The sequence below is a fragment of the Rhyacophila brunnea genome, unplaced genomic scaffold, assembly GCF_057557595.1.
Source record: "Rhyacophila brunnea isolate RB1 unplaced genomic scaffold, BYU_Rbru_1.0 scaffold_8, whole genome shotgun sequence".
In the NCBI taxonomy this organism is placed as follows: domain Eukaryota; kingdom Metazoa; phylum Arthropoda; class Insecta; order Trichoptera; family Rhyacophilidae; genus Rhyacophila; species Rhyacophila brunnea.
In genome coordinates, this window is record NW_028233350.1 from 44288998 (window position 1) to 44316557 (window position 27560).

The window sequence follows — 27560 nt, forward strand, 5'->3', positions numbered from 1 at the left end:
TTTTTTTTAAACTTAAAGATAAACTTACAATTGTAAAAAAATGTGAATTCGTTGCAGGGTCAAATCTTATTATTGCATTATATTTTATGGTCATAATTATCATTAAAATTTAGTTTATTAAGTTTTAGATTTTATGTGGTGTAGATTTTTGACTAATTCATCGTTTTAATATTTTTTATATATATTTTAAAAAACATCGATTTTTATAAAAATATAAATGTGTACAACTTGAAATCCTTTTTATTTATATCAACTCGAGCTTCAATATTGTGACTATGCCTAAAATAAAATTTGATATTAATAAAAAGGATTTCAAGTTATACACATTTATATATTTTTTTAAATCGATGTTTTTTAAAAAAAATATAAAAAATATTAAAACGATGAATTAGTCAAAAATCTACACCACATAAAATCTAAAACTTAATAAACTAAATTTTAATAATAAATATGGCCATAAAATATAATGTAATAATAAGATTTGACCCTGCAACGAATTCACATTTTTTTACAATTGCTAGTTTATCTTTAAATTTAAAAAAAATAAAAAATCTTTTTAGTGTTTTCAGATACATATTTATTAATTACTACAGTTGAAATTGTAAATTATCAAAAAAAATCTCAAATTGCAAGCTTCGTATTTTTCCGTTAGGTGCCTCTTTTCGCCTCTGATAGTATAAGCATCCCCCTTAACTATGTCGAGTGAAGAACTCGTGATAATAGTATTGCGCTTCGTGACGAACTCGATGAGTTGAGTGAGGATTCGTGCATTGTCCTTCCAATTTATACAAATTTAGTCCATATTATTACAAGAGGTATTGTCGCATTTAACAAATCAAAACAGACCCTACTGTTCTAGTTATGATTGAGGAAATGCTGATAATTATTATTATCTCTCTATTGTTTTGTTTTGACAAGAATATTAAAGTGTGTCACTCATTTAATGCTGAGTGATATGATTGCTACAGTTACATTAAAAGTATTAGTACTTACATTATTAGATTCAATTACATAAACTGAAATTTATAAAGAATTTACCTACCATGTTATCTGCTGCTGAGTGCTATCTATCTAGTGCGTCTATGATTAATGCATTACAGTTGTAAACAAAATGCCGAAAATTATTCTTCCAACCTATTTTTAACAATATGAACCTAATTTTATTCTGATTGCTAGGTATTTTTATTTTTAGATTAGAATTGGAGTAACGAAATCTCAAATCTCAAAAACCAAAGTACCTACCATTTTCGTATTACCTATATTCTTGACTATTTCTTATAAAAAGTAGGTATAATATAAAATAATAAAAATATTATTAGTAGATTTCAAACAATATTTTATTTAATAAAATTTGTTTAAGTATACTTACTATTAGTAGAATATAAGTGATTAGGGAATGTTTTTATTTTAGCCTACACCACTGATTTGCTAGGCGGCTGGCAACACTTTTGGCAACTGTCAAAATTTCTCTACGTATCGAATGCGTGTTTTGTAGTTTGATAGCGAGGACAATAATATTCTAAAAAATGTCTGAAAGAAAGGTTTTGAATGTAAGTTATCATATAGTATTATATATTATTGTTTTGAATCAATGGATTGAGCTAATTCATGCTTTTTATGTATAATTTTTTAGAAATACTATCCACCGGATTTCGATCCTTCGAAAATACCGCGTATGAAATTGTCGAGAAATCGACAATACACGGTTAGATTGATGGCTCCCTTCAACATGAGGTGTGTGACTTGCGGCGAATACATTTACAAAGGGAAAAAATTCAATGCTCGAAAGGAGGACGTCGAAAATGAAGACTATCTGGGAATAAGAATTTATAGATTCTACATAAAGGTACTCATTACTTCTTTGTTGATTTGTGTTGTCATGTATAAATACCGATTCTTTTGTTTTTTCTGGTGCAATGTTAGTTCATTTTATTGTTTTTTATGCCATCACAATGCTAGGTATCTCATCATATTATTGAGATTATGTTTGCATACTTAGTATTGAAAATCCTTACAGGAAATTTTCTACATTCGACCAAAAGTAAAGAAAAGTCCGGGGAAAAAATAATACAGATATTCTGACAAGTAAACATGAAAATTAATCGAAATTTGGTACATTCGGTTATGGGGAAGCCAGGCGGGAACCGCATTAATTGTCATAGCCGATTTTGGCAGAATTCAAGAATGAAAACCTAACCTAAACTAACCCAACCTAGCAAATTTAATAATCCAGTATATCAGCTATTTTCAAAATGTGTTTGCCGCTGGCTTCCCCATAACCGACTAGTACCCAAAACTATTATTTTGGGAACATTGGCAGCCTGTGATCTCTGGAATTTCTTTCATGGAGAGTGCATAGAAAAAATGCCTGCCTTTTGGATAGAAGATTACTTATTCGGTATTGTTTTTATTGGTAAAAAACATTTATAACTCGTTCGTTGTAGTCTGAAACCATATGTATATTTTTTCTATAATCGAAACATCGACATATTAAATAAAATGAGATGTTTATTGATAGAGAGATGTAGCTCGGAGCTGTGCTCTTTGGCAAAAAATTCAATACCTGCATTGCAATAAGGACGAATCTAGTAATATTTAAGTGTGTCAGATACCATATGGAATGGTACTGTATCCTATATTACAGGCATCTCCAACTTCAAGTAGGCTGTGATAACATAACTGGCAGTGATCTCCCACATTTACCCATTGTCATTCTTCAACTTCTTCTTGGCTGAGGACACTGAGCCGTTACAAATTAAACAACAACACGTCTAGTCTCTTACCACCAAAATTCAATTTTTTATTCGTCCTGAAAATGATGTCTTCTTTCACTTATTGCACTCGTCGTCAAACTATTCTTCTACTGTGCAACTGTAAGATTGAACTACGCCTCAGTTTAAAGTACGGAGATTCACACCTACTCTCTCTCTCACTTCTGCAGCAGATTATCAGTGATGCAATATGAATCAAGTGATTCGATGTGGTCACGTGGGCTCCCTCATGGTTAATTTGAAAACGACTTTATAACGGAATTATAAATAGGAATGGTTGATGCTTCCCTTTCAACATCTCAATGAAATCGTTTTATATTACAACTGAACGTCTAGACATTTTACATGTTCACGGTTTAATTATTCCTGTTGGCCTATGATACGATCAACCATAATCCATCCTGCGATTGACACGTTGGACGTGTCTGCTATATATTAATTCTTCTTCTTCTTCTTCTTTCACCCTGTCACGTCCCAACATTGGGGCATAGGGCAAGCACAAGTTGGCGCCACTTCCCTCGGTCCATCGCCAACTCCTGTGCCTCCCGCCATGTCAGACCTGCAGCACGTAGGTCGCTTTTGTAGCATCGCTGCAGGGTGAGGGAGGGCCGGCCACGGCGACGGAACCCTTGAGGCTGTGCCACAAGGGTACGAAGTGCCGCACTCTTTGGCGGCATCCGGAATACATGTCCCAGCCACGTGAATCGTCTCTTCGTGATAACTTCAATCACCGAAGGCTGTTGTGTCTGCTCACGAACTCGGATATTTGTAACGCGGTCGTACCAATGTACCCCTAAGATTCTGCGGAGACATCGATTCTCAAAGCTCAAAAGCCGTGACTCTTGAAGCTTAGTAAGATGCCATGTCTCACAGCCATACAGGAGCACAGGTAGCACGCATGCGTTAAACAAACGACATTTGGTCCTCACAGAATACAGCCTTGACCTCCATGCGACTCCAAGTTGGTTGAACGCAGAGCCCGCCACACCCATGCGGATTCCAAGCTCACTAGAAATACCACCATCATCGGCAACCGTGGCACCCAAGTACTTGAATCTGGACACCAGCTCGACGGGCAGACCAGAAACCCGCAGAGGAGTGTCGGCGTCGATGCAAGCAGCACTGCACATGGATTTGGTCTTAGCGGCATTCAGATGAAGACCCACACGCATCGAGTTCGCGGCTAGCCTGTTCACGGTCACCTCCAACCTCTCGATCGTCGAGTCAAACACGACTGCGTCGTCTGCATACTCTAAGTCGCACAGTCTTTCTTCGCATAGATCGCTTGTGTCATCATGATGTAGGCGTATCCCACTGTCGGGGCAAACCGTCTTACGCATTATGAAATCCATCATGATGATAAAAAGAAAGGGCGCAAGTACACATCCTTGCTTGACTCCTGACGTGATTTCAAAGAGGTCAGAGGATGCTCCGGCTGCTCTCACGCGACACTCTGTATTGGTGTAGAGAGCACTTATCACGGCGACCAGTTTCCGTGGGACACCATATCCTAGCAGCAGGGACGGCTCTAGTAAAGGAGCAAAGTGTGCACTGCACTCCCATCATCGATTAAATAAAAATATATAATATACAACCCCCATGTATTCCGAAAAATGCGATATCGGAAACTTATACGAAATCAATTATTTTGAATTCCGCGCGTATTCGAACATGTTTTTTCGACGCGCCAACGCCACTGTCTACCAATACACACGTAACTACACCAATGAGACGCGACCAATACACACATGCCTCCATCGGTGAGACATGCCAAGGAGCAAAATTCAAAGTGTACCTTGAATTTACACTATTTTTCACACATACATTTAAAAATTTAGATCGACAAATGAGGCTAGTAGAATCAAAACCAACAAAGTTCTATAAGACTACATGAATCTTCGTTGGAAATGATGTTTTCCAAGTTAATTCTTCAGGAGGTTGCCTGTACCTAATGCCATAGCACACAAAGCTTAACTCGGCGTTCGGACAATAAAATCATATACTGGCCGATATAAATATTCCAACACAAGCGCTTAGGCCACGCGTCGAGATATAGTTGGAAGCGTAATCATTGATGACTAATGTCATGTCGATGCATGCAGTGCAAAAATAGAAACATATTCTCGACTTATTTATCAAACGGTTAGTTTAGTAAGTTTAGTTCAACGTAAGCCGCTCCCGGTTTCACCGATTTCGCCTATATTATTATGCTAACGTTGGTGGATTAATTTTTTTATTTTCATTTTGAGATTACCCTATTACTATTAGTGTTTCAATAGGTAGGTATCTTAAATTTGATGTACACACAGTTCAGTTCAGCTTGTTAATTTGGTACTTAGGTGCATTATGATTTTAATCAGGTGGGTATTCCACACAAAGGCTGTTATTGAGAATAAATAGGTACTTAGGTGTAGAATTGTAGACGTAGGTGGGTGGGTAGCTTTTAACAATTAATTAGCCTAGTGTTTGCCGCATTGAAGTAGGTACCTAGTTACATAGGACTTATAATATCTATTATTACGTTTATTTTGTACAGATAGGTAGGTAGGTATCTATTCAATAAGAAGGAACATGGAGCATGGGTACTGTCGTTGAATGAGAATTTTACAAGTGAAATTATTATTGTTCATCGTTATTTTAATTAGCGATTCACATCGAGACGGATGACAGTTTACATTGGCCGACATTATTAGCTCAGCCAAGTATTCATTCATTGAACGGTACCTACCTACCTATTTATAATTTTTCTTATTTGAAACGATAATGGGGCCCTATTTCGTGGTCGATTTGAGATTAGGTGGTACCTATTTTGATAGGTAAGTAAGTACGATAAAAAGGCCCCATTTCTTTTGTGGTCATTTTGAGATTAGGTAGGTATCATTAACCTTATCATTAGGTAGGTAATTGTGTAGGTAGTATGTCGATAACTACCCACTGTCCTATAGTTTAATGGGAATTAATTTTCCGAGTCGAATTCATGAAGCAATTATTATTCACATCGGCGCATCATCTATTCTATAGGTGGGTAAGTATAAAGACTGCTTTTGGATCACAATAAGTGCTAATACTTCGATACAACCCTACCTTGGATAGCTGCCGTAGCGGCAGAATGTCATCAATGGGAATTTAGAGCATAAATCGACGATTCAATTCAATAACGTCATCGTAGGTATCGTGAAAATGCATTCATTAAACGAAGTTGCGATTTTATATGACAGATCACAGCACTGTCGTATCGCGGGAACGTTCTGCGATTTGAATCTGACATGGGCTGATTTTAAAGAATATACCGAAGATATAAATTTTTTCGACTCAATATCAACGTTTCGGCTTAAATATGTTCAATAAGCATGTCACTCATCAAGTTAAATGTGCCGAAATTCCTTCGTTGCAAAGTTTATATCATTTTTTGCAGTTCGACGTTTAACATAGGGGCAGATTGGCAATGCGCGGAGGTGACATTTATTTTTTATAACTTTTATTATAACTATCTTATTACTCGATGGACAACGCTAAAACTTTGGAATATGTAAATATGCATCGTCTGAAACATATCTACAATGCGGCCGCACGCAATGAATTTTTAAAAATCGGCGGTCACAGTTAGAGTTCCGTAAACAACGCGACCGAATTATGCCAAATTATCAGCTATGTTTCGCATTAATCATTTCAAAATCATACGTATATTTAAAATGTGTACTGAAGAGAGCTAGCCTAGCTAGAGCTAGCTAGCTTTTAGTAAATGAATTTTTTTAAATCGGGTAATTTAATACTTAATTATAAATAATGAATAATTATTATTAACGTGACAAATTTTAACTTAAAAATGAACTAATAGTCTTATACAGTAGAGAAGATTTCTACGTTACTGTTGGAGCATTATTGATACTTCAACTTTTCAACCAGGCGTCGGCGCTTATCGCGGCGGGCAGAACGCTTTACCACGCGGTCCATTGTCTGGTATTCCGCGCTGCGCTGTGGGTCGTATGTACCATTGTCTCGCAATTCTTTCAGGAGCTTCCTCTTCTCAATCATCTCCCATGTATGAGGTGACATCCAGTCCGGTCTGTGCGTATGCCGCTCTCCTAATGCAGTAGTTGCGGAGCTCATAATAGCATCCCGGAATAATATCCATTTTCCTTCCAAGGGATCCGAGTCGATGGAAGCCAGTGGCGAAGGGTGACTTTTAGAAAGAGGTAGGCTGTGGAGAATATATTTAAAGAGAAATAAGAAGATAATCCGACATTACTACTGATGAATAGGTACACAAAAATTGATGTAATTTCAAAAGCTCACTAATGGTATAAAATTAAGCAATTAATTTGAATGATGTATTTTCCTAAACATTTATAAACGCAAGATACGCTCAAAATATATTGTCATCTTTGAAAAAATCCGTTGTTGTGTAACATCCGTTGTTCTGTTCCATAACAATTTTTAATTTAACCTGTAAAACTAGACATTTTAAAATACTTCTATATTTAAAACACAGACTTAGGTACCTACATTGTCTGAATAAATTATCTTATTCTATGAATGAACTAACTGATAAATAAAAATCACGAGATAAATTATTTTATATTTTTAACAACAATCAATATTTATATGTGATTGAATCCCATAGAATTTTTTTTTTTTTTAATTATTATAAATGTGCACTTACGTAACATGTAAACGTAAGCGCTCCTTAAATAGCTTACCAATTTCTATGGGCCGCCCCAGACGTCTTAAAATTATGAGAAACAAACTTCATATAAAAAAAAACATTCGATTCACGCGAACATAAACCATAGAATATGTGAAGCGAAACGAGATGTCGCTTATTTTTATAAACTTTCGAGACATGCCATAAATAAATGGTGCTTATTAAAATAGGGGAAAAGATCGTAAAATTATTGTGACAATTATATGACAGATGTCATTGGGCATATTGAATATATTATTATGTAATTATATAATTTAATATGTCAATATAAGATTTAAAAATATTTTTCTTAGGAAGGTGGGCTTTAAATAATCGCCTAGTATGGAGTCTTCGCCACTGATATCCGCCATAAATAGTGCACACTAAACTTTGTCAGTCATACGTATTTGTTTTCATTTAAATTAGACTACAATTTACAGACAGTGTTGGTAAGTTTTTAAAATTCAATTAAACCCTGCGAAACCAAGCCATAATAATTAATAATAGTCAAAAAATACTCGTATATCTATAAAATTTCTAAAATATGCAATTAAATCATACATAACTTTGGATATTAATAGACAGAATAATATTTTTCATCAATTATAATTTGGTTTAGGCATGGCTTAATGATTTTAAAAAAATGAACCAATAAGTATGAATGAAAAAGTGTGCATAATTTTGTCGTATCGCCCAAAATACACCAAAACTATTATGGTTTGGTATAGGCACGATTTAATTGATTTTTAAAAACTAACTAACACCATCTGTAAATTTTAGCCTTAGTTCAATAAAAAGAAATACGTAAATATGACTAACAAAGTTTAATATGTACTATTTATGGCGGATCTTAACAGCCTACCTTCACCCTTCGCTACTGATTGCCTGGTTAAAACTAAACTTAAGTATTCATTGAAAAAAAACATGTCAGTTTCACCCAACCGATGGAATTTAAACAGCCTTTCGATCTCTAGTCTGGTGCACTATCTATGAGGTGTTTTTGGTTGCATTAAGATACTTACCTGTTTCTATACCAGCCAAATAATTTTGAAATATGATTTGTTCACTTCACTGTGTAATAATACTAACTTCGAGGAAACAGTTATTAAAAAAGTTTTATCCAACATATTAATTTAATAATATTTTTTACATAATTACTATCTCCCGGTCATAGCTATAAAAGATGTTATTTCTTATTAACGATTTGTTTTAATTAATTTATAGTGTACACGCTGTCTTCAAGAGATTTCTTTCAAGACAGATCCGAAAAATACTGACTACGAAATTGAAGCTGGTGCGACCAGAAATTTTATGGCACTCAAACTTGCTGAAGAACAGGCCAAGCGAGAAGAAGATGACTTGAAAGAAGAAGAAGCCAATAATCCCATGAAGCTTTTAGGTAGATATATTTCCAATGGGTTTCTTTTCTTCATTGTAACTTAAATTCTGATTTCACATTGGAGTATTCGCTTTGAATCTCTCGTGTCCAGCAAATATTAAATGTTTCATTCAGAGCAAGGGCCTAATGGGTAGAGTGTTTGTCAGAAATTTCCGTATATCAGAGGTTGACCATATACCTGTTTTCTCACATGAAGCCAAGGTTTTAAAGCCCATGTCTGACACCAGGACAAAAAAACTACACAAAAATGCACTTTCATCGGTTATATAAGATTTACAAACTGGATTTTCAAAAGCAGGGAAATGAACGATTGCCTGAACAAAAACAAACCATAAGTGCGAATGAGAAAGCATTAAATTTGGCACACTTATAATATCTCCGCAATAAGCGTTGAGTAAGATAGAATTTGTGGATGCCCATATGATCTTATTAGGATCGGACATAGTCGGAAAAGATAGAATTTCTACGGCCGAATTAAATATTTTTTTGAAACGTCGCCGGTAAATATTGATTTGAATGATGGCATTCATTTAAAAACTGCGAGCATGTGTTGCTGAAATTTATTATTTTTGTGTTAAATATAAAGTTGGTTGTAATTATTTTTAGTTAATTTAGTAGAAAATATATTTAACTATGTTGTGTTTAAATTTGGTAGCCGTACTGAGAAGCAACATCATGGTATAACGTTTCATAGGTAACGTAATAATATTAAAATTGAGGTTCTACTGTGCGAGAAACACGGCTTCATTTTGCTGAAAAATAGCCACTCTCTTTATATTATTACTCTGAGTCCTTAACCCTTTCAATGTAGACATCAATGGCTTACCAAACCAACTACGGATAAAAAATTTTGAATAATAATTTAGTGATACTTGATAATTGTATTTTCCATATTATCTACTTATGTTTACCAAACACAATTGAGGAGTCGCGAAGATGATTGTTGCATTTGGATGCAAGATTTTTTTACACAACTTGTAAATAAAAATTTAACATTAATATTTAATATACGGGTAAGCAGATCCCGCATTTGCTTAAGGACGGCATAGATACAACTTTAAATTAAAGATTACATGAAGATTACAAAATTTTCTGATGTGGTGCCATCAGACGCAGTTCTAAATCTTCTCTTTTAAATATTATGTTCTTTGCTCGTATAACAAATTACGTACAAATTTACATATAATTTGAGAGTAGAGAACAGGAAGGGACGGCATTTTGAGTCTGTTTAAGGGCAGCACTTTTCCTAGGTATATCGTCGCTCTAGGATTAGTTGGGTGAAGCTCCATTTTTGGCGAAATTGACTTTTTAATGCAGTTCATTTTTTTGTGTAAAACCCATTGAAATCAAAATTATGAATATTAAATTTTTCATTAGAAACAGAAATATTTTTTCAAAAAATGTCCAAGTAACCATGGTACAAAACAATCAGTCGGTATTGGTTTGTCCAATGTGCGGGACCAATCGGTGTCGAGGATTATTATACGGTTACCACCCCCTCTACTACGTGATTGGACAACGGATCGCTTTATCCTTTTCTAATATTAGTGTTGTCTAGCTTTACTGACTATGTCTGTAATATGAAAGATCTTCCAGCATTTAAATGAACTTTATTTTTCGTCTCGTGAACATTTCACATATTGTCGCTTTGGACAAACTAATCCTAGAGCGAAGATATTACTGCCTACTTTACAATTTTTTTTGTAACAAGACCTTAATGTGTACCAGGTAAGGGTTCCTCAAGGGACGCCATTTTATTTTCAGGGCTGACAATAGGAGAAGAAAAATAGTTACCAATACAACAAATTATTTGGTAGAAACACATTTTAACACCAGGATAATTATTTATATTGTATCGTTTGAGACTTTCACAGTTCTCGGTTATTGCATTAGGTTTATGAATTGTCACTATGCAGTAGTCCTTCTTCTTTTCTCAATGTTTCAGGCTCGTTGCAGAGGCCATTCTCAAGAGATCTCTTGGGAGGAAAAAGAACACATAGTGGCAACCCAAAAACCTAATAATAATGATGTTTATGAACTAAAATTTCTTTTCAGAGAATCGGACAGAGCAATCTCGTAATGAAATAGAACTTCTAGAGTCTTTAGAAGAACTAAAAGACTTAAATAGAAGGCAAGCGGCCGTTGATTATGAAGGAATGCTACAACAGTATGTGGGTGAGACAGCTGAGGAACGACAGAAACGGGAAGAAAAGGAAGATGAAGATTTTGTGAAGTACGTACTAACATTTCCATAACTTTGTATAGGTAATACATAACTATATTTATACATTGTAGAGATAAATTTTGCTTCTGCGACCATAAAATTGAATCAGTTGTTAAACAATGGCCCCATCCCACGATGGCCGAGCAGCCCAAACGTCAGGCTAAAACGTAATGGGTTCCTGGTTCTGGCAAATACTTTGTTTTTCAATTTGTGTTTGAGTCAGTGTATGGACCTAATAGGTTGAGCAAGTGGTTAATACCCATTTTTCGTAAACACAAAAATCTGTTAACGGCCCACGTGCTCGTCGTAGGTCAAAATTGAGTTTTTATTGTATTTTCAAACCATGATCCTGGACACTCCTTAAGCGTTGTAGATAATCTATTTATATAATTTTGAAGCCTTATTATCCTTTATAGTTATTTTAAACATTTGATGACTGTATAAAGTATTTTTGTTACATAAAATAGTATTCTTTTAAACCTCTCGCTCTAATGTTTTAGAATATAGTCATATTTCGGTACATACCTGTGCAGTGGTGTTAAGATTTTTTACATTTATTAAGTTTTAAACGCATTTATAAAACCATTAGTATAATTTATTACGAGATAATTTTTGTAAAATATTCACGATAAAAAATTATATTGATAATCTCTGTAATCCCAAATTTTACAAGAATTAGGCATTTTATTATCCAAAAAATCGGCAAGATTAACACATTTGAAGATGATTCTAAAGATACTTATTATAAGTTATGTTTTTGACCATTCAAGTGTGATAAACATCTTATGAATAATGATTGCTTTATAATAATTATTGACCTAAGAATAAGGTAGTGTTTTTTTGAAATACGCCATTTCTTTTGTCATTCCCTAGTGGTTCCCAAATGTATTCCACGGTGAAATGATCTAACGAAGAACTCGTCATTTGATAAAATGTTATACGAACTCATGTTTCATGTACTGCGGCGCACGAATAAGTGTCCCACGATAAACTGCATATGCACAACTTACATGTAACCGTAATAAGCAAAATGATTTGAATAGACCTGTCTTGGGAATATAAAAACAATTTTTTTTTCTTTAGAATTGAACATATGAAGAGTGGAAGAGTAGTGAATGTGTACACCTTCTAGAAACGACGCTCATTCTTCATAGACAAAAATAGTAGTGGGGAAAGTACATGAATATCTGGTTGCAGCATAGAGGTCCGCAGTTTCAGTTGACCTTTAGATGGGTAATCCATCAATAGTGACCTTATTGTGTCTTGATTTCGGTGAGGTAGGAAATGTAAATTCACCGCAATAAATGGTTGAAAAGCAAGAAAGCATTTTTCAGGCATGTTACCGAAGTATTCTATGGTATTTTTCCACACTATTTTACCTTACAAAGGAAATATTCAATTCGTTTTGATTTTTTTCGGTGATTAACATTTCATGCTAACATGTAAATAAAATGATATTACATTCACAATCTAGTATTTTGTTATGCCTAGTATGTGTAAAGTAAATAAAAATAATCACAAGATTAAACACGCGCGTCAATATCATTTTACTCCTTACTTCAATTATAGTTTGTCAATTTATGGCTACGGCTATATGTTGTAGCTTAACCACTGGCGAATGACAAAAGAAATGGCGTATTTCAAAAAAACACTACCTTATTCTTAGGTCAATAATTATTATAAAGCAATCATTATTCATAAGATGTTTATCACACTTGAATGGTCAAAGACATAGCTTATAATAAATATCTTTAGAATCATCTTCAAATGTGTTAATCTTGCCTATTTTTGAATAATAAAATGCCTAATTCTTGTCAAATTTGGGATCACAGAGATTATCAATATAATTTTTTATCGTGAATATTTTACAAAAATTATCTCGTAATAAATTATACTAATGGTTTTATAAATGCGTTTAAAAATTAATAAATGTAAAAAATCTTAACACCACTGCACAGGTATGTACCGAAATATGACTATATTCTAAAACATTAGAGCGAGAGGTTTAAAAGAATACTATTTTATGTAACAAAAATACTTTATGCAGTCATCAAATGTTTAAAATAACTATAAAGGATAATAAGGCTTCAAAATTATATAAATAGATTATCTACAACGTTTAAGGAGTGTCCAGGATCATGGTTTGAAAATACAATAAAAACTCAATTTTGACCTTCGACGAGCATGTCCCCCCTTAATATAAAACCTCCTCCTTGTGGAGGCCCATACAATCTTATTAGGATTGGACATGGTACCTACGTATAAAAAAAACATAACATAAATTTAAATACTGACTATATTATAGACTTGGGTAACTCATTTAATAGAAATTTGCTTTCCTAAAAAGCCGTATCCGGAAATTTGTACGTAAACAGTTCAGCGCAGGACACTTATTCGTGTACGTGAAACATTTAATCAAATGACAAGTTCTTCATTGAACATTTCACCTTGGAGTATATTTGTACGTATGCTACAACATGTGGCAAATTTTATGAGATGTCTTTACTAGGTTAGGTTAGGGTTAATCTAATTGGAACACTACTACTTGCAAACTATCGCCGCATTTTGTAAGATACGTACAAATGTATTCCACGGTGAAATGATCTAACGAAGAACTCGTCATTTGATAAAATGTTATACGAACTCATGTTTCATGTACTGCGGCGCACGAATAAGTGTCCCACGATAAACTGCATATGCACAACTTACATGTAACCGTAATAAGCAAAATGATTTGAATAGACCTGTCTTGGGAATATAAAAACAATTTTTTTTTCTTTAGAATTGAACATATGAAGAGTGGAAGAGTAGTGAATGTGTACACCTTCTAGAAACGACGCTCATTCTTCATAGACAAAAATAGTAGTGGGGAAAGTACATGAATATCTGGTTGCAGCATAGAGGTCCGCAGTTTCAGTTGACCTTTAGATGGGTAATCCATCAATAGTGACCTTATTGTGTCTTGATTTCGGTGAGGTAGGAAATGTAAATTCACCGCAATAAATGGTTGAAAAGCAAGAAAGCATTTTTCAGGCATGTTACCGAAGTATTCTATAGTATTTTTCCACACTATTTTACCTTACAAAGGAAATATTCAATTCGTTTTGATTTTTTTCGGTGATCAACATTTCATGCTAACATGTAAATAAAATGATATTACATTCACAATCTAGTATTTTGTTATGCCTAGTATGTGTAAAGTAAATAAAAATAATCACAAGATAAAAATAACTTTTTGTATACAACGTTTTTAAATTCTGTTGAACCATATAAACTTGACTTGACTAGCTTAAACGATCAAAAAAATTTGTACTTGACATGTCATATTGATTTCCATAATAACGCACCACGTATATATTAATAATTTAGTTGCTAGGACCCCAACCAATAATGGTGTCGAAATAACTTTTCATACAAAACAGAATTAACTGAAAATGAATTCAATTCTACTTAACCTTTCCCTTACCATGATAAAAAAATTACGCCCGTTCCCATGCCGTCCACTCAGTGTCCCGATAGAAATTTGGCATTTTAAGGCATTTTAAAAGCTAATTGATTGCTTCAAAAGGTAAAGTATGTTTTTAAATACTGTTTAGTCATCGTTTAACATTTTATTCTGTGTATATTACATGCAATTATCTTATAATCGTGTATAATATCGGACATCGATAAAAGTACGTCATATCTAAGCCACGGCGTGTCTCGGTCTGTTTTAAATGGAACAACCAACATACGCTGCCATTTCACGGAGAGTGGGGGTGGCTAATTCATCCGAAGCGAACGAGGGATGTTATTAGGTAGGATAACATCTGTGTGGACTTGCGTTATCACGTTCACCACATAAAATAATAGTTATAATTTTGCAATATCGATTCCCTATATAATTTTAAAACACTGTGATCTTATTGTATCATGTTATTAAGTATTTTTAAAAATCGTATTTTAAAACACATTAAAATAATATACTTACATAAGAACAATTAATCAAGAAAAATACTCCGATTGATCGTATAGTTTCCACTAAATATATTTTAATATCATGTTTCTTATGCTGAAATAATACACATTAATAAATATAAATAACTACGCTACTTGAACTTATACGCACGTATTAAGTCTATACCTCTAAGACTTTAGATATATCTTACCTACTTTTAGATAATTTCCCTAGTATATAAAAAAAATACTTATAATTTTGCAATATCGATTCCCTGATTATAATCTATAATATAAAAATGAATATTTGTTAGTTTGTTTGTTCGTTTTTTTATGCGCTGCCATACCGTTCATCCGATTGCGATAAAACTTTGTCAACTTATTGCTTGCACTTGCGCGCAGATTATAGACTATATCTTATACATACAAATGAAAGTCTGTCTGACATATGCGTTCCTATACCATTCATCCGATTGCGACGAAATTTTGGTGAATTGATGTGTGCACTACGGGTGCGAGTCATAGACGCTAAATGTAAAAGCAGCTGAAATGGTGGATTGCTTTGAGAGAAAGATCCTTAGGCGGATATACGGACCCATGAATGATGATGGGGAGTGGAGAATTAGGTACAACACGGAACTATACCGCTTATACCAAGATTCAAAACTCTCCAACTTCATAAAACTCCAGAGGCTAAACTGGGCAGGCCATGTCCAGCGCATGCCTGAGTCACGGATACCGAAGAAGATCCTCGAAGGAAACCCAGGAGGAAAAAGGCCAGTGGGAAAGCCACGCACACGATGGCGTGATAATGTTACAAAAGATGCCAACCAGATACTAAAAATCAGGAACTGGAAAAGACGTGCGGAGGACCGTTCCGGCTGGAGGATAGCGGTGGAGGAGGCCAGGGCTCGACTTGAGCTGTAGCGTCATCGAAGAAGAAGAAGATGTGTGCACACCCACAAAGGTTTCTGAATTAGAAAAACTATCTTCTTCTTCTTCATTATATCTTCTTTTATTCATATGGTTCCTATACCATTCATCGGATTGCGATGAAACCTTCGCCAGTTGTTGTGGCAACACCCGCAAAGGTTTCTGAATCAGTACAACCATCTTCTTCTTCTTCGTCGTCTTCATTCTATATTCTTTTATTCTTATGATTCCTATACCATTCGTCCGATTGCAATGAAACTTGCGTCAGTTGTTGTGCCGACACCTGCGAATGTTTCTGAATTAGTACAACAATTTTCTTCAACCTTTTTTTCTATTCTATCTTCTTCTATTCGTATGCGTTCTTATACCATTCATCCGATTGCGATGAAATTTTGATCAGTTGTTGTGCGCATGCCCGCGAAGATTACTGAATTAGAAAAACCATCTTCTTCGTTATATCTTCTTTTATTCGCATGGTTCCCATACCATTCATCGGATTGCGATGAAACCTTCGTCAGTTGTTGTGGTAACACCTGCAAAGGTTTATGATTTAGTACAACTATTTTCTTCCTCTTCTATTCATATGCGTTCTTATACCATTCATCCGAATGCGATGAAATTTTGATCAGTTGTTGTGCGCATGCCCGCGAAGATCTCTGAACTAGAAAAATCATCTTCTTCTTCTTCATCATATCTTCTTTTATTCATATGGTTCCTATACCATTCATCCGATTGCGATAAAACCTTCGTTAGTTGTTGTGTTAACACCTGAAAAGGTTTCTTAATTAGAACAACCATTTTCTTTTTCTTCTTCATTCTATCTTCATTTATTTTATATAGTTCCTATACCATTCATCCGATTGCGATTAAATTTTGGTGAGTTGTTGTGTGCACACCCGCAAAGGTTTCTGAATTAGAAAAACTATCTCTTCTTCTTCATTATATCTTCTTTTATTCATATGGTTCCTATACCATTCATCGGATTGCGATGAAACCTTCGTCAGTTGTTGTGCTAACACACGCAAAGGTTTCTGAATTAGTACAACCATCTTCTTCTTCTTCATCGTCTTTATTCTATATCCTTTTATTCGTATGATTCCTATACCATTCGTCCGATTGGAATGAAACTTTCGTCAATTGTTGTGCCCACACCTACAAAGGTTTCTGAATTAGTACAACAATATTTTTCCTCTTCTTCTATTCGTATGCGTACCTATTCCATTCATCCGATTTTAATAAAACTTTCGTCAGTAATTGTGCCAACACCCGCGAAGGTTTCTAAATTAGTACAATTATCTTCTTCTTCTTCTTCTTCTATTCGTATGCGTTCTTATAACATTCATCAGATTGCGATGAAATTTTTCTCAGTTGTTGTTCGCACACCTGGGATGGTTAGTATTATATAAAATACAAAGTTTGTTGTTTGTTTGTTCCATCCAATTTTGAATTTTTTACTACATATTAATACTATTAATAACGTTTGCATATTTTGGATTCGATTTTAATTTACAGTTCTTTTGTTTGACCTTTACTTCTATTAGAATTACTTTCATATTGTATTACACAGATATTTTAATATTAAAAAGATAATTTCATTATTATTTTTTAAATATCTAAGGTAAATGTATCCACTAAGCGACCCTGTGCGAAGCCGGGTATCTCACCTATAATATAATTTCAAAACACGTTAAATATTTATATAAGAATAATTAAAAACAAAAATAATTCAATCTTATAGTTTCCACTAAAATTATTTAATGTTATGTTTATTATGCTGAAATAATTACACATAATAAAAATTAAATCACTACGCTATGTGTACCTATACGCATGTAGTAAGTCTATAATATACCCACCTTTCGAGAATTTCATAACAAGAGGTTTTCTAGTCTATGTTAAAATAAATATATTGTATCTCCATAAAAATGTACTTTCATACATATTATATATTGCCAAACTGGTAGGTGCGCAGTGTTGCGAAGGTAGGCACGAAAAGTTTTACACAAATAAAGCCACGTCATGATTGCAGTTTGCAAATAAAGTTTATAAAACAGCCGCTAGTTATAAACTACATAAAAACAGTCCTAAAAAACGTTGTTTGTTAAACTGTCTGAAGATAATATGTAGACTAATTTTTTAATACCTCACTTCTATACTATTGTTGAGTGTGCTGGCTATCTCGTGAAAAAATGATATACAAGGATCAAATCATAATATTGAAATTTGAGGCAAATTTGTTAACGAATGATAACTGTTGTTAAATTTGTCTATTTAGTTAAAATTAAAAAAAAGTGAATAAATCAATGCAAGGACCACTAATGCATTGACTGATTTAAAAAGACAAAGTGAAGGCATACATAAAAAATTGGAGCTTTGGAAATCAAAATTTAAAAAAAAAATCGTCATGTTTCCACTTTTAAATGATTTTGCGCCAGATATATTGAAGCAAACAAAAATCTATTTACTGAGCGTTATGATAGTTTGCTAATGCACTTTCCCCATTATTTATTTCACAAATTTACTCTAATAGTAAAAAAATCATTTGATTTCAAAACTATGATATATTAAATATGTAGGTAGTTGTACGTTTGATGTGATACCTATATCATGAGTGATATATGTAATGATAACTCCCGTGTATGTGTATAATTTAGGAAACACTACATTATAGTACCACACTGCCCTTAACCTCAGAGATAGGTAGGTGGGCCCGACAAATATCCTGGCCTAGGGGCTCGCTTTTCGCAAAATCTTTTTTAAACATCCATCGCATGAAAAATAAATTAATTTAAATAAGTATAAGTAGTAATATAAGTAGTAAAACCTTGTTTATTATTTATATATTTAACTTTTCTTTATTTTTGTATTAGTGCCTACATTTTTGACTATTTAAAAAGGTGTCTGAATTATTTAATGAAATAAAGGGGGGAGGCGCCAAGTTTCATTTTTTTTTAAAAAGGAGGCGTAATAACATTAAGTTTGGAAATCACTGATGTATTTGATAGGAACCGTAATTTAATACTTGTGTATTTTTGTAGATACTAAACATTATACTTACCTACATATAATAAAACAATCATTAGATTTACTTAGGTGGAAGATAACGGTGTGAAAGACCCCTTACTTCAAAAATTGTACTGAATTCCACACCACCGTGGAGGTACAGTTAAATTGCGGGTTTTTTTAAATCTGTGGTTTTCCCATTACGACTATTTCATTGTACTACGTTTTAACTTAATTTTCTAAGCATAACATATTATACAAACTACAAATGAATATATCTACATAATATTATCTAATTAAAATTTAAATGGTGACTCATAACTTTATATTATAATATAAAACAATCGAAATAATAAAACTACCTACTATTATATTTCTAAGAAAAATACTCACTTTCTGAAATGCAAAATATTAAGAATAACATTACCTACATAATATATACAAAATACATAAAAACATTTTATACATGTGATAGAGGTATTTTTTGCAATTTACATTAAATTTAGTCAATACCATTATGTACGGACTATGTCCAAAATGGTATACCAACATAAAATGAATTGATTTTACAGACATGGGGTGCAGAGAAATAATATTATATTATGTTTATACCTACATCAGATTGAGTATGATAACATTTTTATAATAAAATAATATTATTTGGTACTTATGACATTAAAAGCAAAATTAATAATTAGTAGGTAATCTTAAATGTATTAGTCCTACCTAAATAAATTCACTGATTTCAGGGACATAATAACATGGAGTTAATGTTATAGTATAATAACTACATGTAAATGCAACAGTTTCAATATAATTAATTATTTAGACATGTACCTACTCACTAATATTATTTTTTTCAAATAAAAAAGATAAAAATAAATATCAGTAAGCACTTATTCGTTAGACGTAACCAACTGAAAGAAAGCATAGTGGTTCGTACCACGAGAATGTCGTGTATACTATACTATTGAAAATACTAAAAATACTTTCTGCGACTATTGTATACCTACATACTTCATAAACAAAAGAATATCTAGTTGTATTTGAAATGCATGTCCTGACTAAATAATATTCTTTTCGGGCATAAGTTATTATTAGTAATTTATAACTACAATATAATTTATTATAGAGGTAGAATATGCAAGTACTCATATGCACAAAGGAAAACCGACCGCTTGCTGTGCGTTTTTGTGCAGGTCACTCGAGGTAGGTATATTTTCAAATGCACATGTTCCACAAACTGATGTAAACTTTACAGACCTTGTAATAAGGGTTGGTATTCTTCTAAATCTGGGTAAAAAGGTTTTTATGACATGCCCGAGATACCGGGAATTTAAGGTAAGTGTTTAGGAATAAACGTCATATGAAGCAAAGTTAACATGATAAAATAAACACTAATAACATTACATTAAGGGTTAGTTTGGCATTTATCGTCAGATGCACGGAACATTTTAAATTTCAAGGTTCGTTATATTATGGGAGGATTTATACGAGCCATCAGTCATATAATTAAATTGAACAAACACATAAATTGGTCTCGCTGTTCTAACAAATAACATTTTATAATAGTGTCTCACTTTACAAAATTATTATGTGGGTTTCTCTAACGTATATCTTTTTACATAGCCCTATCACTGTCTTATCAAAATATCGATCAGACTTTGGAAAATGATTAATTTTATATAGAAAACATTCAATTAAACTACTTGTGCATTTTTATTTTTACGCATAAGCATTTTATCTACAAATAGCTAAAAGTAGATTTTTTTGTATATAATAATAAATGGGGTATCCATGATTTAAGGGCCTAAATAAAGTGCGAGTTCTTCATGGCAACGGGAGTGTTAAAGATGGCTAAAAGTATTAAAAAAATGCATTGGCATCGTGTTCTGATATATTCTAAAAGTTTCAAATGTCTAGCTAGTCGGGAAGTTAATTAAAAATCGATTGCAAGATTTGTACCGGACAAATAAGAATACGAGCTAATAAAAACGTTGTAATAAAAGGATTTCTTCTGAAAAATTTGGATTCAATCAAAAGGCTTCACTTAAAGACCTAAAAGGCCTCAGATTCCCTACCCCAGCAGCTCTATTCAAACCTGCCGAGAGTGTTTCAAAAATTGGTTGTACTCACGACAATTGATAATATCTTTATTCCATCCATGTTTGAATCGCCGCGAATCATTCCGTGGGAGAGATGTTATGTTGGATAAATCCCTCTGTTAAATTGGTATACGTTATACCATCAAATAGTATATCGTCATCTTACTATGCAAACCTTCTATGTCTGTTTTACTTAAGTGTTCAGGAGAGAGTTAAAACGTATTATTTAATACATTTATTTTATAAATAAAAAAGTTTTTTCTACAAGTTCACTCTTTTTTGATATATCATATATTTTAAATTCATTCCAAACAATAACTTTCATAATGGCTCGATGACATTGAGCTACTTTACAAACTGCTTGTTGGCGAATTTACAATCTGCTTGTACTGTCCAACAAGTTCTTCTTGGCTACGTGTTAAAACTGAACTAACAAGCTCCTCCCATTTTTAAACGCATTTTGATCATAGCGCCTTCCGGTTAGCGACGAGTTGTCCACGTGTTAAAACGGTGAACTAACAAGCTCCTCCTACTTTTAACTGCATTAGCGACTTCCGGTTATTTCCTAGATCTTCTTGTCAGACAGTAAACTCGCCCAGTGTCATCATCGAACAAGCTAACAAGCAGATTGTAAACAATCTAACAAGAAAAGTTGAAAGCCGGTCTACTGTACACGCTACACGCTGGCGTGTGGGCCGATATGCATCTGCGCAGTCGAGTGTCAGTGGCGACCTCCCGGTAAAAAAATGAACTACCCAATACGTCCTGTCAAAATAGTACCAAAAATGACAGTTTAAATTCGCTAGCTTGTTGGCTTCTGAGCAAGTGGAAAGTTTTGTGTGTCATCATCACAATCGCGCTAGCTGACTCGCCCGCTTTTAAACTTGCCAACAAGCAGCTTGTAAAGTAGCTCAATGTCATCGACGCTTAAAAACCTTATATGCCTAGAATTGCATAGTTTTGGTTATTTTGCAACGTTTTTATTAGCTCGTATTCTTATTTATCCGGTGGTTGTTTATCCAGTACAAATCTTGCAATCGATTTTTAACTAACTTCCCGACTAGCTAGACATTTGAAACTTTTAGAATATATCAGAACACGATGCCAATGCATTTTTTTAATACTTTTAGCCATCTCTAAGTAGAATTAAATTCATTTTCAGTTAATTCTGTTTTGTATGAAAAGTTATTTCGGAAGAAATCCGTAATCCAATCCACTATTATTGGTTGCTAGGGGTCTGAGGTCCTAGCAACTAAATTATTAATATATACGTGCGTTACTATGGAAATCAATACGAAATGACATTTCAGTATTATTTCTATCAAGTAGAAATTTTTTTGATCGTTTAAGTTAGTCAAGTCGAGTTTATGTGATTCAACAGAAAATTTAAAAACGTTGTATATAAAAAGTTCTTTTTATCTTGTAATTATTTCATTTGTTTTAAAATTGACAGTGGTTTTGTAATGTCTAATAAATGTCAAAATGTTCAAGCAAGTTCTTTAATTTTCATGCAATATCCTAAGTATTGTTTTTATTATATAAATATCTCTTCTGAATGAGGAGGTGGGAAATATTTAGAGATAATAATATTCCGAAACAATGAAAATAAAGCACATGAGCGCGCGGCAGAAGTTGCGCAACTATTTTATCCTGTTACGCAATCCGATGGATCTCCCCGCAATAGACCGCGGCATGGATTCTAGGTGCGTCCATTAACTAAAGTGATAACTCACCATGATGCATTCAACCGCTGGTATAATTAGTCACTTGTGCTTGTCACTTCCTCACAACCTAATTTAATAATTCAATCATATATCATAAACGTAATAAATTACACGTTTATTAACGATGTCCCCATATAATTTCAGATCCGTCAAATTCCAAAACAACTCGCAAAGAAAGATCATCGTGTCGGAAGAAATTGTCGAAGACGATGACGGCGACACCTTCAATCAACCCCTCATGAAAAGAATCAAAACTGAAAACTCCAGAGTACCTGAAATTGAAAACGGAGACACCGCAAACAGTATCTCATCATCCAGCATTCCTGCACCTAAATCTATCACCAGTAGTATTGCATCCATTCCAACAGTTATAAAGCCTTCTAACAAAAATGAGTCTTGGAACAGGAGTGTGGGTGTGATTTCTCGGAAAGGTGGCTTGTCAGGGCTCGTGAAAGTGAACAAGAAACCTAATATACCAGTAACTGCCACGTTAAGTAATAGTGAATCTATAGCAACTACTGTTACACCAGTAAATGTTTGTAAAGTTGTCGTTAATGATAAAAAGGACAGTTCGGTTTCGATAGTTCAACCTAGTAGCGGCGGACTTTCTTTGTTGTCGGGTTATTCTGATAGTGATAGTAATCCAGATAGTGATTGATTAATACGTAATCTAATATGTTGTTACTATATACAGTTAGTACTTCTGTTCCATAATCTATGTTGACTTTTAAATAAACGTGTACTGCACAGCCAGTTTAATATTTATGTTAGTTTGGAAAGCTCAATAATGCTCTAATGTGACTAAAGATGACTGGAAGGGGGCGTTATCGCCCACTTTGAGGAAGACTGCTCTAAACAATATGACAGTAAGTTTTCGTTTACTTGCACACAAGATTGCACCTTCAGTCAATTTGCTCCGTACAACACCTCCGTTTCTGACGTTTCTTATTTCCGTTATTTGTACCCCAATATCCCTGGGATTAAAGGACTTCTTGAGGAGTTTTTTTGTCATTTACGACCGCTTCTCCCCTTCTCCTGTAAGGAAGAAGAGGACTATTGACCTTGGTGCTAGCGGCAACAGTGAAGGAAATGCTGACCCGGTGACGGCAGGTGCCGTGAATGGCGCTGCTTCCGGGTGCTGCCACCTTCCTAATGCAGTAGCCCAGGTGGTAGTAATAGGAGTGATGGTAGGTTCCTTGTCAATTTGTAAAGTGGCAGTTTTGAGAGTTTTCGTCTGCTATCTCAAATCAGCAATGGCCAGGTTTTGATTTTCTATATTTGATTGTCACGAAGTTGCATCTGCAGGTATTTAATCTCGCATTCCTGCGTTACCACTTTAATTCCCAGCTTGGCCATGCACAAATTCTGCCTTCCAACGGCCTCGGAAAGGCTTAGAAGCACATTATATAGCTTTTCTTTAGAGTCAGCCTGTTTACCCTTAAGGAAGGAATGCACTTCCTATAAGCACGTTTGAATGTCATCATAGATGACATTGTCAGGCTCGGTTGTGGTGCCCGACACTGCTGCATCTCTAACCATGTTGCAGTCGCTTTTGACATCCAATGTACGCAGGGGTACAGGCTGATGGCTTCTTTGTTTCGTTCTCTGTTGCGTTGGCTCTCTTTCTCCACCTTTAGCGGTAGAGGCCTTATCTTTTTATGATTTAGGGCTCTTCGTGACCACTTGCGAACGCATATTCCGATTCCAGAAGCAGTGTTTGCAGGGCCTGGAATGTCCGCTAGCGATTCACCACGAGGAGGGGTCCGCTTGAGCGGCATATTACTATGCCTTTGATGCCAATATGGTTTAAGTGTCTGAACGGTTGGTAACCTAAGTTGTTGCAAGAGCATTTAGTAGCATATATTCATTTTAAATTGTGAGAGAAGAATTGCAATTAATTGTAAATAAGATATATTTGATGACACTTTCAGTTATTTTGTAATTAAATGTTAATGAACGTAATGACATCAATTAAGCACTTTGGCCCTGACTAAGCACTGACACATAAATGTCAATATTGACATGATATAAGTTTGAAGAAACTTTTACTCTTAATTCCACAAAAACGTTGATTGATCTTCAATTTTAGGTCAACTATTAAAAATGAACTTGTTACTATATGTCTTTATACTTTGGGCTTTAGTAAACGATGAAATATTGCATCTATCAATATTGAAGTCCAGTTTGTCCTCTCTAATATATCTATATCATGTTGGAGTTGATACAGCCCATAAAAAAAAAATCGTTGTGTTTACTTATGTACGCGCGTTAGAAGTTATACTTCTGTGGCGTAACAAAACAAAAGAAAAGCCAGATTCGTTTCTATAGAGCCATTGATATACTGTTCATCAGCCAAGTAATTTTGGTACCCTTACCAACATGTTTGAACGCAACCGTAAGGGAGTCACGAACTCGCATCCTCATAATTTTCATTGCCATATACAACAAATGACACGGTGTAACAGCACGTCGATCCGATCTTCCTAACTCGCTAGAAGCTATCGCAAATGGTGTTGCTTTAACACCGTCTCTAAAAATCCGGAACTGGCCCAAATAAATAGCAGGAAAAGAAAATACTTCTGCGTGTTCATCGAATAGTAAACTTTGAGGAACATTGTCTTCTCCAGGTGTGATACGTAAGTACTGTTCTTCGTTCCATAATAATGTCTGCTGTTGAGCTGTGAAACTTTCTTCTACAGGAATACGTTCACTAATATTGTCCAAATCTATGTCATCATGAGCTTGATCATCATTAAAGAATGATTTGTTATTTTTTATATCGTACAGAGTATATAACGGAGATGGTATTAAAATTGGTAGCCAAATTTTAATAGTACGCTTTGTAACGATCATCATCATCAGGGTCGCAACAACCCGGTGTGGGTCTTGGCCTCCTCCAACAGGTCCCTTCATCTGTCCCTATCCAGTGTGGCCGCTTTCCAATTCGGTACCTTTAGAACACAGCAGTCACTGGCAGCTCCATCCAACCAGTGAATCTTTGGCCTGCCTGTTCTTCTACGCCCCATTGGATTGCCGGACATCACTCTCTTTGCCGGTTCATTGTCATTCATACGGTGCACATGACCTAGCCATCGCAGTCTCCCAATCTTAATTGATTGAGCTGCGCTGCAATCTTCGTACAGCCCGTAGAGCTCAGCATTATATCTTCTCCTCCAATTGGTGCCATCCCTGATCGGTCCATATATACGGCAGAGAATTTTTCTTTCAAAAATGTTCTGTGCACGTTCATTTTGAGTTAATGTCCAGGTTTCTGATGCGTAGGTGAGCACTGGCTTTACAAGTGTCTTGTAAATTGCTTTTAGTTCGGCGAGATAGTATGCGGGACTTAAAATGTCTTAACAGGCCAATGTAGCATTTATTCGCAGACATGATTCTCTTATTGATTTCTTCTGAAATATCATTATGTCAAGTTACAAGAGAACCAAGGTATATGAAACTGTCGACCGTATCAAACTTGTATGCACCAATATCTAACTTTGGTGCGCCTTCTCATGGTGTGACATAGACAGGCATATATTTAGTTTTTGCCGCGTTTATTTGTAAGCCCATTCTTTTGGCAGAGGCTTCTAGTGCTGTGAATACCTTTTTCAGCGCCAATTGTGATATGGCAATGATGTCGATATCATCGGCATACTCCAGTAGCTGCAAAGGCTTAGTAAATCAGGCATCTAGGCAGCAATCTCTGCATCCCGTATCGCCTTTTCTAGCGCAGTATTGAAAAGAAGGCATGCCAGAGCGTCACCATGTCTGAGGCCATTCAGTGATATAAATGGCTCACATATTTCCGCTTGAAGCTTCACCCGGCATTGTACTGGTGTCATTGTCATCTCTACAAGTTTAGTTATTTTCGTCTGAATTTCAAATTCTCGCATTGCTTCGTATAACCGGTTTCGATTAATGCTATCATAAGCTGCCTTAAAATCGATGAACAGGTGATACGTGTTAATATTGAATTCAGTGGTCTTTTCTAGAATCTGCCTTAGAGTGAATATTTGAGTAACACATGATCTCCCTCGTCGAAAGCCTCCTTGGTAGTGCCCGAGTATTCCTTCTACAATGGGTTCCAGCCGCTGGAATATCAGAATCGATAACAGTTTATATGGAATTAAGGAGTGTCACCCCTCTGTAATTACTACAATGTAGTTGGTCTCCTTTCTTGTGCAGGGGACAAATCAGCCCATCCTTCCACTCCTTTGGCATCTTTTCTGAAGTCCATACTTGGTGGATTAGGCTATGCAAATGTTTGAACAGGCTTTCCCCCCTACATTTTATTAATTCATTCTGTACAGTGGCGCACCCAGGGGGTGGGCCAAGGGGCCCTGGCACCCCCCAAACATGAAAATTATCAGAATGATTTTAAACATTGAAATTTAAAGCCAATAAACTATACCTTTGGGCCTAAAAACACGGCAAAAAATGATTTGTAATTCTCCAGTACCCCTTTTAGAAAAATTTCTTAGATTTTAATTTCTAACGCAACACTAATCTCAGGTTTTTTAAAAACCCAATCCTTAATGGAACTGTCAAAAAATTCTCGGTGTTTACCCGAATTCCGGAGTGGTGTAGGTCATGGCTGGGGAGGGCTGACAGAGCTCTAGCCTGGGGGCCGGGGCTGTGGGGGGTCCGGCGTGTCGGGTTGACCAGATAAGTGAGATACACACACACCATAAATTAGCTTTAATAGTAAAAAAAGCTATTATACTTCATGGTCATGAACATTTTCAATTACTTATATAATTGTGCAATATATTTTTTGATTA

The 27560-nt window shown here is 34.7% G+C and overlaps 1 protein-coding gene across 1 annotated transcript; it reads left to right on the top strand.

Annotated features, from left to right (window-relative positions):
- The first annotated feature begins 1467 nt into the window (after positions 1-1467).
- Positions 1468-23528, top strand: LOC147064279 (splicing factor YJU2). The gene is made up of 5 exons (XM_085958533.1): positions 1468-1550; positions 1634-1846; positions 8680-8854; positions 10910-11087; positions 22924-23528. The coding sequence occupies exons 1-5, from the start codon at positions 1527-1529 to the stop codon at positions 23435-23437; spliced, it is 1104 nt and encodes a 367-aa protein (XP_085814659.1). The 5' UTR covers positions 1468-1526; the 3' UTR covers positions 23438-23528.
- Positions 23529-27560: the final 4032 nt, after the last annotated feature.

Excerpts from the sequence above, each read along its gene's own strand:
- LOC147064279 (XM_085958533.1), top strand. The coding sequence starts at position 1,527 with ATGTCTGAAAGAAAGGTTTTGAAT. Across the intron at positions 1,551-1,633 it reads CTGAAAGAAAGGTTTTGAAT|AAATACTATCCACCGGATTT; the intron begins GTAAGTTATCAT and ends ATAATTTTTTAG. Across the intron at positions 1,847-8,679 it reads TTTATAGATTCTACATAAAG|TGTACACGCTGTCTTCAAGA; the intron begins GTACTCATTACT and ends ATTAATTTATAG.